Source organism: Squalius cephalus (genome assembly GCF_949319135.1).
Source record: "Squalius cephalus genome assembly, chromosome: 10".
Classification (NCBI taxonomy): domain Eukaryota; kingdom Metazoa; phylum Chordata; class Actinopteri; order Cypriniformes; family Leuciscidae; genus Squalius; species Squalius cephalus.
The window spans coordinates 42,705,481-42,717,490 of record NC_137131.1 but is presented as its reverse complement, the minus strand read 5'-3'; the positions used below and the strand labels follow the sequence as shown (position 1 = coordinate 42,717,490).

At 34.2% G+C, this 12,010-nt stretch overlaps 1 protein-coding gene across 3 annotated transcripts in view; it reads right to left on the bottom strand.

Moving 5' to 3' along the window:
• Nucleotides 1-3,044: 3,044 nt before the first annotated feature.
• The window catches only part of dlgap4b (discs, large homolog-associated protein 4b), a 135,723-nt gene continuing 126,757 nt past the window's right edge, over nucleotides 3,045-12,010 (bottom strand). For all 3 annotated transcript variants that reach the window (XM_079882972.1, XM_079882974.1, XM_079882973.1), the window contains 3 exons: nucleotides 11,824-11,915; nucleotides 10,754-10,909; nucleotides 3,045-6,759 (listed from right to left, as the gene is read on the bottom strand). In XM_079882972.1, the coding sequence (XP_079739098.1) occupies nucleotides 6,541-6,759; nucleotides 10,754-10,909; nucleotides 11,824-11,915 (467 nt within the window). In that variant the 3' untranslated portion in view covers nucleotides 3,045-6,540. The remainder of the gene's footprint in view (nucleotides 6,760-10,753; nucleotides 10,910-11,823; nucleotides 11,916-12,010) is intronic.

Below are 12,010 nucleotides of genomic sequence, written 5' to 3'. Positions count from 1 at the left end.
TCTTAACAGGTTTAAGTTATTTTTTGCATTTATTTTTAATACTTTATTGAATATCATTTTATTTTTTAATTAATAAAATACAATTTGAATATATTTTCTGACTTTTAAAAATATATTTTTCAGCTATATAATTGTTTATAAAATATAAACAAAATCTACATTAATCTATAATGTAATTAATATATAATTATTATATATTTTTTTTATAATAATATATATATTTTTTTATTTTACTTTTTAGTTATTTCAAATAAAATATTTTATAATTTTGACTAGTTATAATTTTTGGTTAGTATTATGTCTGCTGTAAGCGCAATTTAAATTCATTGTAATATAGCATCTTTTTTTTTTTTGTTTGTTTTTTTTTGGCTGAAATATTAATATTTAAAATTTCTATCCAATACTAGACTAGTAATCACTGTATTCTTAGAATACAAATATTATATTATATATTTTTTTTTTTTTTTTTTTTTTTTTTTTATTATGGACCATTATGTTTCTGAATAACAAATTGCTTCTCAATAACAAAGTGTAACTTTGCCAACATTGTCTGAATTATAGGTGCCGTTGGATGAAAAGGGTCTTTCCATAAATGCCGGTTTTGCAGGAAACGGTTCAGTGTTTGTTTGCCTCCAGATCAGATTTGTGATGCATTTCCTCGAGGCCTGTGGCAGATCTCACTCTTTCATATGCAGGAATGTGCAGAAAAACACCCGACATCATTCCCTTAAACTCTGAAAACAAGTGCTCATATTTCACCTCTGGGAATCTGGGATTGTTTCCCATTTCAAACAGGAAATAATAATAATAATAATAAAACTATAATATAATATATTTGTATTATAATGTACAATATATTTTACAATATTTTTTATCATATATTTTTATTATTTATATTAAATATATATGGATTATGAACTGACCACCAGAGTTGAACACCCTAATTAGATGCAGTGTTTTGCATTCTTTTCACACACACACACACACACACACACACACACACACACACACACACACACACACTCTCTCTCTCTCTCTCTCTCTCTCTCTCTCTCTCTCTCTCTCTCTCTCTCTCTCTCTCTCTCTCTCTCTCTCTCTCTCTCTCTCTCTCTCTCTCTCTCTCTATATATATATATACAGTGCTATGCATAAGTTTAGACACCCATGCTAAAGTTGACTAAAGAGAGGAATAAAAAATCATCTTTTGGAAATTGAACTTAATGCCTTAATTAAAAAAATTAGGAAAAATCCAACCTTTAAGGACACCAATTTTCTTTGTGAATGAATAATGTATCGTAAATAAATAAATGTTCTTCCTTAAAATACAGGGTGCATAAGTCTGGACACCCCTATGTTAAATTCCCATAGAGGCAGGCAGATTTTTATTTTTAAAGGCCAGTCACTTCATGGATCCAGGATACTATGCATCCTGATAAAGTTCCCTTGGCCTTTTGAATTAAAATAGCCCCACATCATCACATAGCCTTCACCATACCTAGAGATTGGCATGGGGTACTTTCCATAAGATCATCTCTCAATGCAAATCAAACCAGCTATTAGGCTAACTGAAATAAAACCATGCCAATCTCTAGGTATGGTGAAGGCTATGTGATGATGTGGGGCTATTTTAATTCCAAAGGCCAAGGGAACTTTATCAGGATGCATAGTATCCTGGATCCATGAAGTAACTGGCCTTTAAAAATAAAAATCTGCCTGCCTCTATGGGAATTTAACATAGGGGTGTCCAAACGTATGCACCCTGTATTTTAAGGAAGAACATTTATTTATTTACGATACATTATTCATTCACAAAGAAAATTGGTGTCCTTAAAGGTTGGATTTTTCCTAATTTTTTTAATTAAGGCATTAAGTTCAATTTCCAAAAGATGATTTTTTATTCCTCTTTTTAGTCAACTTTAGCATGGGTGTCTAAACTTATGCATAGCACTGTATATATATGTGTGTGTGTGTGTGTGTGTGTGTGTATATATATATATATGGCAACTGGTCAGTTCATAATCCACGCTGAGAAAGAATAAAGAGTCATAAACACATTTGAACTTAACTCAGATTTACTGTATTTCTTACTAAACAAAAGACCCTGACATACACAGCCTAAACTTCATACAGCATTAGACATATTCAACAAATCCTAGTCAGTAAAATATGTGCTCGTTTCATAAAATATTGATTATCAATCTTTATAATAATAATAATAATAATAATCTTAAATCTTGTTGCTACAAACTCTTGCATTTAGATGATTTATTCTTCGTCGACCCCCATAAACACGGCTGAAGAGAGAGAGGGCCGATCGACGTCTCGTGACCTGTGTTTCACCACTTCATCACAGGTGTGGAAAACACTTTATCAGTGTCCGAGCAGCAAGAACAGAGAGGCTGTCAATCATCAGTTTCTGTCTGTCAGTCATCAGGTAAATGTAACCCAGGTCGTCCTCAGGGAAGCCCACAAAACATGACGAGATCGCATGTGAACACATACAGTGAGACGATGGGAGAAATCAAACATCTGTGAAAATCAGTCTCACAGCACTGAAACACTAGAGAACACACAGGCTGTCAGAGGACACACTCAACACATTCAACTGATTAATGATGCTTCCATAGAAAAAGATTGATCCGAGAAATAGAAATGATCATAAGGTGATATCTATAGAGTGAATATTAGAATAAAAATCAGACAAATGAGTTTGTAGTGTATTTTTGCACGTTGACGACGTCTGTGTGAAACATTCGTCTGTTTTCATCGGAACCACTTCATCACACACACATCCGGTTCCTGAATCCCTGAACAGAACGGCGGTGTGTGGAGACGGATCGAGCGGATGTGGAGCGGACCGGGACCGGAGATTCAAAACTCTACCGGAGGCATTCGGTGAACAATTGCTCATGAATAAAGACAATTAAAGGAAATGATGTAAACAATGAAATCAAATAGAAAACAGAATAAAATAAAATAATAAACAGAATGAACTTAAATGGAACAGAATAAAATAAAATAAAACAAAACAGAATAAAAAAGAATAACAAAAGAATACAACAGAATAAAATAAAATAGAATAAAAAAACAAATAAACAGAATGAAATTAGAATAAAACAATAAAAAGAAGAGAATAGAACAGAATAAAATAAAAGAATAAACAGAATAAAATAAAAGAATAGAACAGAATAAAATAAAATAAAAAACAATGAAATAAAATTGAACAGAATAAAATAAAACAATAAAAAAAGAGAATAAAACAGAATAAAAAAACAAATAAACAGAATGAAATAAAATAGAATAAAACAATAAAAAGAAGAGAATAGTAAAGAATAAAAAAGAATAGAACAGAATAAAATAAAATATGAATAAGCTACCCACCATTTTTTGGGGGAAAATTCTTATTTTATTTTTTCCAGTTTGCATTACTATAATAATGCATTTGAATGTTTACTTTTAATTCATTTTGTACGTCAACATTAATTCTCATTCTTCTAATGCTGTTGATTCCCTGCAAAATCACAGTAATAAAATAAATACAAAAAATGTAATTAAAGTTTGTAAATTTATTTAAAGGTAGTACAAAAATACTACCATGACATATAAATGCCATTAAATACAGAATATATATAGTACTTATTTAAATCCTACTTATGCTTCATGGCAGTACCTTTGTGCTAGCTATGCTCATTTAACTGGGGAAATACTGTCAAATATTAATAAATCAGGTTTCCCCACAAGATTCGTGTTCCTGTACATCTGATATCAAACTTGAGTTCACTAAACAAAGGATTTAAGTGTTGAAATAATCATGCATCATTCATGATCCTGGTCCATTATCCCGGATGAACTGGTTTTCAGACGTTTAGGCGTCAACGACTGGAGGAACGACTGAAAACTGAAGAGATGTTCGCACACCGTCAAACACAATAGGAGCCCATCACTGTTAGCGGCTGATCTGGGGTCATTGCTGGGCTTTTGCTCACTGAATGCAGAGCTGCGAATGGAGGATCATCTGAGTTCATGAGCGCGTGAGGAAAGATAATCAGTAGTTTGGGGTCAGCATGATTTTATGACAGTAACGACATTTATAATGTTACAAAACATTCTCTTTCAAATTAATGCAGTTTCTATTTATCAAATCCTGATAAACTGTTTTCAACACTGATAATAATCATAAATGTTTCTCGAGCAGCAAATCATCATATCAGAGTGATTTCTGAAGGATCATGTGACTTTGAAGACTGGAGTAATGATGCTGTAAATTAATTATATTTTAACATATATTACAATAGAAAACAGCTATTTTAAATTGTAATAATATTTCACAATTTAAGAAGAGACTTTCTAAAATCTTACTGACCCCAAACTTTTGCAGTTTGTAACGAACAAATAAGATAGCAGAACATAATAAGCTCAGGATAATGAATATAATAGCAGTGATATCTGAATATGTGGATATGATACCTTAATTTTCATAAAAAACATATTTAAAACAAACCTAATCACCTTCTTTGATGAATAAAGATGATGATTCATAATCCAAATTGAGTCACATTTTAGACCTGACCAATTGTGTGTTCGTTCGTTACAGCAAAGTAATGTTATCTAGCTATTATCTGATATATTAGTTATCACTGGACAATCAGAGATACAAGCGTAGATGTGTGGAGCTTGAAGGAGAATCTGAATTGTGAAGTGAAATGAAGAATCATATTTAGCTCATTACTTAAAACAGAGCGATTATTAAAAAAGTTTTATCGCAATACTTCGTGTTTTAGGGAGTAATTGTGATATTATCATCTTTGATATTGCTACAAGGGTCGTATAGTTACCCACAATAATGATTCACAGGCACTTCATTCAATAAAATATTAGGTTATGTTGTTTTACTTAAAGGGGCTGTATGTAGAGTTATAGTGACACCGGTGGCCGTTATCGTGAACTGCAGCTCTTACTGTTCGTGCTCATGTGACGTATAGGAGACTGAACGGGATTCGAGACCCTGATATTCTCACGACGAAGCTCTTATTCTTCGCTTAGAAGTGATTAGCAGTGATAAACTGTTAACGAACATCCCGACGCCGTCCACCGCTAGAGCGCCGCTTAGATGAATCTGTAAATATGAGCTTCAGCTTTCCTCTCAATAACAGAATAAACACACAAAACTGCCAGCGGTTCAGAAATCATCTGATCATAGAGATGTGGATCTGAGATTCACCGGCATCATGACGACAGATGAGCTCATTAATATCACACGCTTATGATAGTTTGAGTATAAAGTATATTTCAGACTCTTTAGATCTATAGTTTAAATCAATATGAAATTTCCTTGCATGACACATTGACATTAATGGCTCTTTCATAATCCTGAACATTGTAAGTATTAATGTCATGTGTGAATGATAGAGAGGCTCTCGGGAGCGTAACCGTCACATGCTTCGATTTTCCCGGGAAAAAACGTCCCAAATCCTTCATATAAAAACCAGTCTAGAGACTTTCATAGACAAACTAAGTCAGGTAAGGTCTCGTTTTTTAAGTGTCGTTACAAACTGTTCACACATTAGCAATAAAAAAGTGATTAATACATGAAAATTCGTACATATAGCCCCTTTAAAGCAAAGCAGAAGTAACAAGGAATATCGGGATTGAAAACCTGTACAAACTTATGGAAACTCGACAACCGTGAGACTTCAGGACCTGAGATGAACACATGACTGAGGTACAACAGCTTTCATTTGATATACCACAATGCATGACTTCTGTAAACATCAAAACAAATGAAACAAGAAATGGGAAGAGCGCCCTCTGCCTGACCGGAGAAACACATGACATTCGGGAAATCCCGGGAAATCGCCCCCTAAACCCTCATTCACTATTCCCTACGCTAGTCCACTAATAATGTTCACTTGAAGGAGTGAATGGGAAGGAGTGAGTGAATTCGGGCAGCCGTTGAGCGTCCATCGGTTGTACACTTGATACTGCAGTGCATTGTGGGATTGAATAAGTGCACTCAATAAAGTCCACGATGGTTTCGGACACCACTACAAATGGCTGTCCCCTCAAATGACGCCCTGTTTGAGGGTATAGGGGGCGATTTCGGATTCAGCCTAGATCTGGAGAAAAGCCTTTCGCTCTGTTCAATCGCCGGCTGGAGGAAGAGATGAAGAAGAAGAACAGAAACCCAAGCGTAAAACAGGAAGACGTGGATTTCAGCGGGGAATTATGCAAGCGCTGTGTGTGACGGACGTGTGTTTCTACTTATCCAAAATATTAGAACAATTAAAACAATCTCATATAGAATTTAGGACAATAATACCAGTTCTCAATGTTAATTATCATATCAATAATTATATTAATGATTGCAACTAATAGGATTTCTCTGTGAGGATTTCCTTGGCAGTCCCGAAACAAAGTGTCCGTCTTGATTCCCGCGTCCCTCTCTCACCTCAGTCTGAGTAAACGTGGCCGTGGACAGACGGAAGCAGCGTTTGGCGTGGTGATCCGGAGCCCTTGGTCTGGTTCTGGAGCGTGTTTCCCTCAGAGTCGCGTCTGGGCTTCGGGAACGTAGATCTCGATGCTGTCGGCGCTCTCGGTCGCGGAGTTCTGTTTGACGGACTGCGCTCTCTTGGCCGCCATCAGTCTCTTGCGAGCTTCTTGTCTCTGTTTGTCCACGGTGTCGTTGCTCTTCTCGCGGCCCAGAGCCGGTTTACTCTTCCCGGGTTTCTTGGGCACCGGAGGAGCCTGTTTCTGGCTCTCCTGAACGCCACGCAGCCGGGAAGAGCAGAGATGAACACACATGAGAAACTGAGCCTTAATGCATACAGGTGAAACTCGGAGAATTAGAATATCGTGCAAAAGTTATAATTTTGATGGTTATGGCTTACAGCTTATGAAAACCCCAAATTCAAAATCTCAGAAAATTTGAATATATTACATGAAATCAATAAAAACAGGATTTTAAATACAGAAATGTCGGCCCTCTGAAGAGTATAATCATGTGTATATTAGGGCTGTCAAACGATTAATCGCGATTAATCGCATCCAAAATAAAAGTTTGTGTTTACATAATATATGTGTGTGTATGGAGTATAATTATTTTCTATATATAAATACACACACATGCATATATATTTAAGAAAAATGTGTTATTTATATATAAAATATTTATATATAATATAAATTATATATAATATAAATATATATACACAGTATATACATGCAAATATTTCTTAAATATATACATGCATGTGTGTGTATTTATATATAGAAAATAATGATACTCCATACACACACATATATTATGTAAACACAAACTTTTATTTTGGATGCGATTAATCGCGATTAATCGTTTGACAGCCCTAATGTATATAGTTATATATACTAAATATATTAGTTTCACCTTTTAATTTGAGTTACTGAAATACACAAACCTTTGCACGATATTCAAATTTTTCGAGTTTCACCTGCAAGTCAGTTGGTAATGTTGACTGTAGTGTTAAAAGTAATTTCGTTAACTGAAATAAAGCTGTAATAAAAAGTTAAAGGGTTAGTTCACCCAAAATGAAGATTCTGTCTGTAATCACTCTCCTTCATGTTGTTCCAACCCCGTAAGACTTTCGTTCATCTTCAGAACACAAATTAAAGGAGAACTCCGGTCAATTTTAACATTGAGCTCATTTTTTTGTACATTTGGAGTGCTGTCAATACAGAGAACAACGACAAAAATCGGTGTTGCCTACACAGTGTTATCCTCTTTTTAAAATATGCACCCTGTTGACTTCAATGGGGCAAGTTTTAAACCTGCTTTTAGCCTCTTAACATCCTTGATGTGTCATTACAAGTGCACAGGTCATGTGAGTGATTCCTTCAGAGTGAACACGGTGAATCTGACTGCAGTAGATGTGAAAGATATGAATAAAAGTGATGTTAATTCAGCCAGCGCAAATACCTGTATTTATTTCCTGTTTTCGGTCAAAGTCCACAGTAATCGATTGTCGAGTTCGCGCAGTTAGTTAGTTACCTATGATCACGCGCGTGAACTCGACAATCGACTACTATGGACTTCGACTGAAAACAGGATGTAAATACAGGTATGAGCGCTGGCTGAATTAACTTCATTTTTATTCATATCTTTCACATCTACTGCAGTCAGATTCACCCTGTTCACTCTGAAGGAATCACTCACATGACCTGTGCACTTGTAATGACACATCAAGGATGTTAAGAGGCTAAAAGCAGGTTTAAAACTTGCCCCATTGAAGTCAACAGGGTGCATATTTTAAAAAGAGGATAACACGGTGTAGGCAACACCGATTTTTGTCGTTGTTCTCTGTATTGACAGCACTCCAAATGTACAAAAAAATGAGCTCAATGTTAAAATTGACCGGAGTTCTCCTTTAAGATATTTTTGATGAAATCTGAGAGCTGTCTCACTCCTCCATAGACTTCTATGTAATCAATATCTGCCATCACCAGGAAAGTTAGTAAAGACAATGTTTAAAATAGCCTTAAAAACCTTACATTTATCAAGCGACGAGAATACTTTTTGTGTGCAAAAACAAACAAAAATAAAAACTTTATTCAACCATCTCTTCTCTTCCATGTTATTCTCCTAAGCTGTAGACGTAGTGTAACAGCGCAGCGCTTCTGGGTTGTACGTCACAACGTAGGCTCACTATTGGCCGATGCTGGTCATGTGTGTGATGCTGGCCAATCGTGAGCCTCCGTTCCGACGTACAACCCAGAAGCGCTGCGCTGTTACACTACGTGAACTCACTCAGAGAAACACACAGAGGAAAATGAATAGTTGAACAAAGTCATTATTTTTGCGCTCAAAAAGTATTCTCGTCGCTTGATGAACTTAAGGTTGAGCCACTGTAGTCACTTGGACTATTTTAACAATGTCTTTTCTGGGCCGGCAAGTTTCAATTACAGAGAAGCCTATGGAGGAGTGAGACAGCTCTCAGATTTAATCAAAAATATCTTAATTTGTGTTCTGAAGATGAACGAAAGTCTTACGGGGTTGAACAACATGAGAGAGAGTAATTACTGACAGAAGTTTCATTTTTGGGTGAACTACCCCTTTAATATTTTATGAACTTTTTAAGCTGAAGTACTAAATTTCTGAAACTGAAATAAATATGCAACACACTAAGAAAGACTTCAGCAATGACACATTAAATAAATCAAATTCTTAAATAATCAAATAAAATTCTACAGGTGAAACTCGAAAAATTTGAATATCGTGCTAAAGTTATAATTTTGATGATTATGGCTTACAGCTTATGAAAACCCCAAACTCAAAATCTCAGGAAATTAGAATATTACATGAAATCAATCAAGAAAATGTCAGCCCTCTGAAGAGTATAATCATGCATATGTATATAGTTATATATACTAAATATATTAGTTTCACCTTTTAATTTGAATTACACGAACCTTTGCACGATATTGTAATTTTTCGAGTTTCACCTGTATTATTTTCCAGTCAAAGAATCCTGATATTTTTCCCCCACAATTTCAACAAAGATATTAAACAGCATCAAGATCAGAGATGAAGAGACATGAGAAACAGAGTCGTTCAGTTGTTAATGTTAACTGAAACTACAAGTGTTAAAAAAAAGTGTTGTTAGCTGCAATAAAATATTAATATTAGATGAAAATTTTAAGCTGAAGTACTAAATTACTAAAACTAGAACTGAAATAAATATACAATACACTAAGAAAGACTTCAGCAATGACATTAAACACATCAAAAGTGACATTTATAATGTTATAAAAGATTCCATTTCAAATAAATTCTGTTCTTTTGAACTTTCTATTCATCAAAGAATCCTGAAACAAAATATTTCACAATTACAACAAAGATATTAAACAGCAAAAACTCTTTTCAACACAGATAATAATAATAAGAGCTATTATTAATAAGGCTGTGAAAAGATTAATCGCGATTAATCGCATCCAAAATAAAAGTTTGTGTTTACATAATTTATGTGTGTGTATGTGTATAGTTATTTTGTATATATAAATACACACACATGCATGTATATATTTAAGAAAAATGTGTTATTTATATATAAAATATTTACATTTATAATATATAATATAAATTATATATAAATATATACAGTATATAGATGCAAATATTTCTTAAATAAATACATGCATGTGTGTGTATTTACATTATACAAAATAATTATACACATACACACACATATATTATGTAAACACAAACTTTTATACTTTTATTTTGGATTAATCTTTTCACAGCCCTAATTATTAATAATTAAGTGCCAATAATAATAGAGCCGCAAATCATCATATTAGAGTGATTTGTGAAGGATCATGTGACACTGAAGACTGGAGTAATGATGCTGGAAATTCAGCTTTGATCACAGGAATAAATTACACTTTACTATATATTCACATAGAAAACAGTTATTTTAAATTGCAATAATAATTCTAAATTTTTACTGTATTTTTGATCAATAAATGCAGCCTTGATGATCAGAAGAGAATCTTTCACAAACATTTAAAACAATCTTAATCTTTGCTAACTTTTAACCAGCAGTGTAAATTATATATATATATGACAAAATGACTAAATCTTAAAAAGGAAAATACAAGAGCTAATTCAAACAATTTACAAATACTATAATAGTGAGAATATCGACATTGACAGTTTCAAATGACAATTTAACATATGCATTTATTTCTAACCTGCTGATGGTTTCATTAGTTGTGTTTGTACCTGCTTCTCAGGCGAGTCTCCGTTCAGCTTCCAGTCGTTTGATTTCAGATGATAAAGTTCGTCAAACTTGAGGCTGATGTCTTCAATCGAGAGCTGCAGAAGATCCCAAAACCCGGCCAGATCCTGAGCCGTGGGTCTCGGGTTTGCGTTCACATTCTGAACAGTGAAGAAGAACAACAAAAAGAAGAAATAATTCACACAGGCATTTCTTCAGCTGTCCACAAGAGGGCGACACATCTCAAGATATGAGGTCGTGTTGATCATGTGATAGATGTGTGTGTGGCGCTCTTGCCATCTTCTGATTTGGAGAAGCTGATGTGATTCTTCTGCTAAACTTTAGTCAGAACAGACAGAACTTTTAAAGAGCCTCGTTAATAAAACACAAGCAGAGAGAACGGGCGTATATTGTTAATAAAATCATAAATTGTTCCACTGAACTAGCAAGAGATGAGAGCAGTTTTATTAATAAAATACACATTTATTCTGCTCAATATTCAGGGTTATTATAGTTAACTAAAACCATAAAAAGCATAAAATGAGTGTTAAATGAAATAAAATAAACTTATTTTATTTAAGCTAGCTGCCAAGGGAACATTTCTTATTTTCATTTAATTAACTTGACACACTAAAATAACTAATACTGAAATAAAACTATAGACATAAAAAAACAACAACTTTGAATAGAATGTCAACGAAACTGGAAATTATAAACATAAAAAACATTATAAATATCAATAAAAACTAAAACAGTATAAATAAATGGCCATTCACACCAAGAACTAGAATGTGTGAATTATAAGCAAATGCTTTAAACACTCGAGCTTGTTAAAGCAGGATGGATTCTGATTGGCTGTTCCGAAATCGTTCTCATTGCCGTTCTCGTTCTCATTGCGGTGTGAACTCTACAATTCTTTTATATTTCATTATCGCCTCTGTGTGAACCGACCTTACCACTGCTTCTGTCTCAGTGAATAAAACCCTGAAATTAATCATTGTGTTCACTGGAGACGTGTGTGTGTGTGTGGTAAGACATCGTCTATCAGGACTGAAGTCGTGTGTGTTTGACCCACCAGGTTTTGTTCACACAGGCCTCTGAACTGCTGGAACTTCTGGGATATGAGGAGCTGAGCACTTCCCACCGCGCTACGAACCTTCCCCAACACTACACACACACACACACACACACACACAGAGAGAGAGACTCAAGGTGTGAAAAAGCATCTTAAAAACGCAACACTCGTTTCTAAAAAAAGAAAA